This window comes from Acanthisitta chloris, unplaced genomic scaffold (genome assembly GCF_000695815.1).
Source record: "Acanthisitta chloris isolate BGI_N310 unplaced genomic scaffold, ASM69581v1 scaffold1112, whole genome shotgun sequence".
In the NCBI taxonomy this organism is placed as follows: domain Eukaryota; kingdom Metazoa; phylum Chordata; class Aves; order Passeriformes; family Acanthisittidae; genus Acanthisitta; species Acanthisitta chloris.
This window is the reverse complement of record NW_008660857.1, coordinates 24675-29421: the sequence shown is the minus strand read 5'-3', so window position 1 is coordinate 29421 and position 4747 is coordinate 24675. Positions and strand designations below refer to the sequence as shown.

Genomic DNA, 4747 nt, shown 5'->3' with positions numbered 1-4747 from the left:
CTGCTCTCCAAACCAACCTTTTGGACAGGTAACACTTTAACCTGCAAATTCCCTGAGGTAGGAGCTTGAAGATTTACTCTGGGCAGGTTTTTTTTTCTTGGGGTGAATTTCTCAATCCACTCTGTGTCTTCTGATGGAAAGTGCTAGATGGAGAGTGACTGGTGGAAAATGCTGGATGGAGAATCAGTGCTTCATGGACAAGAAACAGCAAAGTCTTCTTTCCTTTCCTTCCATCTTCTCTGCACTTTGGCAGAGCTGGATGGGGGATCAACTTCAGCCTTTGGCAGGTCTTGAGGGGAATCAACTTCAGTTTTTGGTAGGGTTGGATGGGGGATGAACTTCAGCTTTTGGCAGGGTTGGATGGGGGATCAACTTCAGCCTCTGTCAGGGATGGATGGGGGATCAACTTCAGCCCTTGGCAGGTCTTGGGGGGATCAACTTCAGCCTCTAAGGATCTGCCCAATGCCTCTCTGAAATAGGATGTGGAAGCTCCTCTTCAGAGCTGGAAGATGATTCAGTACTTCTCCCCCAAGTGTGAATGGTGAAAGTGCCTTTGGGGAGTTTGAAGAGCCTTTTCTGACATTCCACTGAAGTCCAGATGTCTCAGACCAGATTTAGCAGAAAAATCTGTGAGGGCTCTGGCTGCGAATCATCTCCCTGTCCTGTGTCACTGAAGAAGAAATAAACCCCCAATAAAAGAATCTCTTTAATTCTGGAAGTTTCTGACCTATTTTAATGTGAGCTAGGCTAAAAAAAAAAAAAAAAAAAAAAAAAAAAAGAAAAAAATTAACCTCCTCTCCGAGGGCTCTGGCTGCGAATCATCTCCCTGTCCTGTGTCACTGAAGAAGAAATAAACCCCCAATAAAAGAATCTCTTTAATTCTGGAAGTTTCTGACCTATTTTAATGTGAGCTAGGCTAAAAAAAAAAAAAAAAAAAAAAAAAAGAAAAAAAAATTAACCTCCTCTCTTGATGAGTTTCTCATATTGTTTACTTTTGTAACGTTCTCTGTGGAGGAGCAGCCAGAAATGACGTCCACCCTCGTCCAGCATCAGAGGGAGAACTTCAGAGGAAGGAATGCAGCTTCATAAATAGCAAACCACAGCCACTAATGGGGAGCAGAGGCAAACCTGCAGGTTCAAAATCCCTTGCAAGAGAAGCTCTTCCACCCACACTGCCTGGAGAGCCCAAGATGATTCCAGCTCTAGCCGTTGTTCTCCTCCTCTGCCTTTCTTGTCCTTTCTCCTCGTGCCAGCAGAGAAGGACAGGTAAGTGATTTGCACTATATTTTCAGGGCTGCTGTGCTTTTCAGGCTCCTCTGGAAGTGATGTGGTGCAGAAGGGAATGAGGAGCTTAAAAACAATGGTTAGGGATTCAGGAGTTTCATAGGGAATTTGAAGCTTCACTGTGTAAATGTTCTGATTTTTCCCAGTTTCCCTCCCGAGCGGTGAATTGTTAAGGGCAAACATTTGTTTAGGGTGACTGGAAGTTTTGTTGGGTTTGGTAATGACCTGGGAGAGACACTTTGCATTCATCTGCAGTTTATGTGGGATTTAGGTTACAAAACCAGCACATCCTACCACAGGAATCCTTGGATATTCTCTCTGAGCTTCCTCTCAGATGAGCTTCTCTCATCTCTGCATGTAGAGCTCAGGGAATGTAGACCTCTAGGAATGTAGAAATCCCATTTCTCCAATCAGTTTGTTTAGGGAATTCTCAGCTCAGGCAGAATCTGTGGGTTCCATCAGACTCAGGCTGAGCTCCAGGTTTGGATTCAGGACAAGCCCATGGAGAAGGATGCACAGGAATGGAAATGTCTGCAAGTGCACAGATTCCCTTAGGGAATCTCTCTAGAGTGGCTGAATCATTGTGAATTTGAATAGTAAACCCCCCAGCTTTGATTTGAAATTCCCTCTTGCCACAAGGGATGGAAAATTCTGCCCAGGAATAACGGAAGCTGCTGAAGCCCTTTCTGCAGAGCTCAGCCAAAACCTCTGCTTGAAGTCAGGAGTTCTGTGCAAGCTCCTTGTTTTCAATCAGTTAAGAAACATCACTTTAATTTAGTGTTTCTACCTTAAAATGACAAGTTTTTGTGGGACTTCCAAGTTAGTTCTCAAACCAAAACCAAAATTGGAGAGGTTACAAATATTCCTCAAGTCTTTTTGGTTCTGTGTGGGGAAGATCCATAAGGTTTTCAGGTTTATTTGTCACAGGAGAAGGATGAGGTTGCACTAAATCAGTGGCACAGAGTCCCACCTGCTTTTGACACTGGGAATTCTCCATGCTCAGGGATGCAAACCCCAAACTCCAGTTGGTTTTCCCTTGAACACAGAGAGCTGTGATAGGAGATATTCCTAGTTCTCCATGAAGATTTGGTTGTGCTGTAGAAGAGGTTTGAGTTATGTTAGGGGATCAATAAATTAACCGGGATCAATCCTGGCAATGTTCATTCCAGGCTGGATAAAGCCTGGAGCAACCTGAGCTGGTGGGAGATGTCCCTGCTCAGGACAAGGGGTTGGAACTAGATGATCCACAAGGTCCATTCCAACCCTTAAAATTCTAGGATTCTATGAATGAGAAAGAAGTAGAGAAATTCTAGGAAAAACTAGAGAAATGAGGTTGTACATTCTCAGGGCCAACAAGGAATGAGATTCCAGGAGAATACCAGAGTTGAACTTTGTGTCCTATTTGTTTTTACATCCCAAATTTTAAATAAAATCACCTAATTCTAGACCACAATGAGCTCCATCCATTCATCCCTCTGAGCACAGAGTAGATGTTGAGCATGTCTGAAGGACTCAAGCCTAGGATGCAGCAGATGGGAGGGAAAAATCCTGTTAATCTGCCCTCCATGACCTGTGTAAGATGATTTAGCTCCTCTGTTGAGCATAGATTAACCAGGCTTTGCAGTGTTGCATGCATGAGCACATGTATCCTTTGTATCCCAAAGATCCAACTCGGCAATTTCCAAGTGCCACAGCCCGAAAAGAACCTGCCTTCAGCAAGAAACAAGTCAGTACCTTGAGAACAGGTGAGGCAGCAGCTGATGTGCCCCTTCTCCACATCCACTGCTTGGCAGCACCTTCGGGCTAGACTCAGCAAAGAGTTTTCCTTTGGTGGAGTCTTTCCCTGCAGCTTCCCCAGCACTGAATTAAGGATTTGCTGCTTTTGGCAACAAATCCTTCCTATGTGTGAACTGCAGGGTCTGAGCCAGAGGAGCAGCTCCCACAGCTGCCAGGCTGCCAGCCCGGGTTGTTTGTGGAGGGGAAGCTGCTCCCTCCCTCCCTCCCAGGCCCAGCTGATTGTCAGTCTGCAAATGAGCAGAGCAAACTCCACCCAGGAGTCAAGTCTCTCTTAATTCCAGCAAAGCTCCTTTCAGGAACTGCCAGAGACTGCTGTGGAGTCTGTACTGTTAATAGTGAGCTGAATGAGTGCTACCAGTTGGCTTAGGCAGCTCTGCTGTGCTTCTCCTAACACTTTGGCTCTTTTAGGAGGTGAAGGTGGGACAGAAATGCTGGAAGAGATGAGAGAAACCAACCGTGTGCTGATGGAAGTTCGAGACCTGTTGAAGCAGCAGGTGGGTGAGGAAGGGACCTGATTTATCATAGCATAGAATCAATCAGGTTGGAAAAGACCTCTAAGATCATCAAGTCCAACCCTACTGTGGTCACTAGACCATGGCACTAAGTGCCACATCCAGTCTCACCTTAAAAACCTCCAGGGATGGTGAATCCACCACCTCCCTGGGCAGCACATTCCAATGCCTGATCACTTTCTCCTAAAAAATCTCTTCCTAATTAATATCCAACCTGAACCTCCCCTGGCAGAGCTTGAGTCTGTGCCCTCTTGTCCTCCTGTCCTGCCCTCTTGTCCTGTCATCTCTGACTCCTGAACATCATCACCAGCATTTTAGGGCTGCCAGTTTTAGTTTCTTCTCCTCTTTTTTGACCAGCTGCACTCCCACTCTGCCCTGGGAGAGCTCAGGGCTCTGCTGCTCTCCCAACAGTGAGAGGCAGCAGCAGAAATCCTGAGCACACTGTGGACACCTCTTTTCCTCCACTGCAGAACTAACTCTTCAGCACAATGTGAAATAAGAACTCCACAGCTTTACTAGAGGAACATCAGGGTCTTTATTTGAGCCACAAGGGCTGGGGGAGGTGGAGGTGGCTCAGACTGTCAGCTCAGGACAAGGCACCAACCCCTTCTCCTGCCCCTGGCACTGTTCTCTGTTTCCTATATTCCTGACACTCTGCACAAGGGAGAGCTTGGAATCTTGTCTACTGAGCTCTGGAGCCTTAGCTCAGAGCTCTGCTGAAGTCTGGGAGCTGCAGCTTGTGGGCAATGAGCAATAGATTATCCTGCTGCAAACCAGAGGTGAATTCACATCAGATCTGCCATTCTGAGGTACAGTGTGAAAAAAACTCTGAGCTGAAAAAGCTTCAGTTGGGAAAATTACCTTGAAAAAACTCAAGTTTTCAACGTATGTTTTTCAACTTAGGCTGAAAAAACCCGGAAGGTTCACTTGAATTCCAAATTCTCCTTAGAACTGTGTGTGCTGGAACCCAACAAACATGAGAGTGAACTCCTGACAGAGACTCACCCACACACAGTGGGTATGGATGTAGCTGGAAAAACATGTCACTTTTTCCTTGGGTTTGTGGGCTCAGGAAATCAGTGCAGAGTCCAAACTTGGAAGCTGGAGGAGACCTTTCAGCCATCCCATTAGGGTCCTGGAAAGGGAAGTCATAT

General features: G+C 46.1%; 1 protein-coding gene across 1 annotated transcript in view; it reads left to right on the top strand.

Moving 5' to 3' along the window:
• The first annotated feature begins 1168 nt into the window (after positions 1-1168).
• Positions 1169-4747, top strand: part of COMP (cartilage oligomeric matrix protein) — a 22608-nt gene continuing 19029 nt past the window's right edge. Inside the window, exons 1-2 of the mRNA XM_009069969.1 lie at positions 1169-1266; positions 3490-3575. Coding sequence (XP_009068217.1) covers positions 1191-1266; positions 3490-3575 — 162 coding nt within the window. The 5' untranslated portion in view covers positions 1169-1190. The remainder of the gene's footprint in view (positions 1267-3489; positions 3576-4747) is intronic.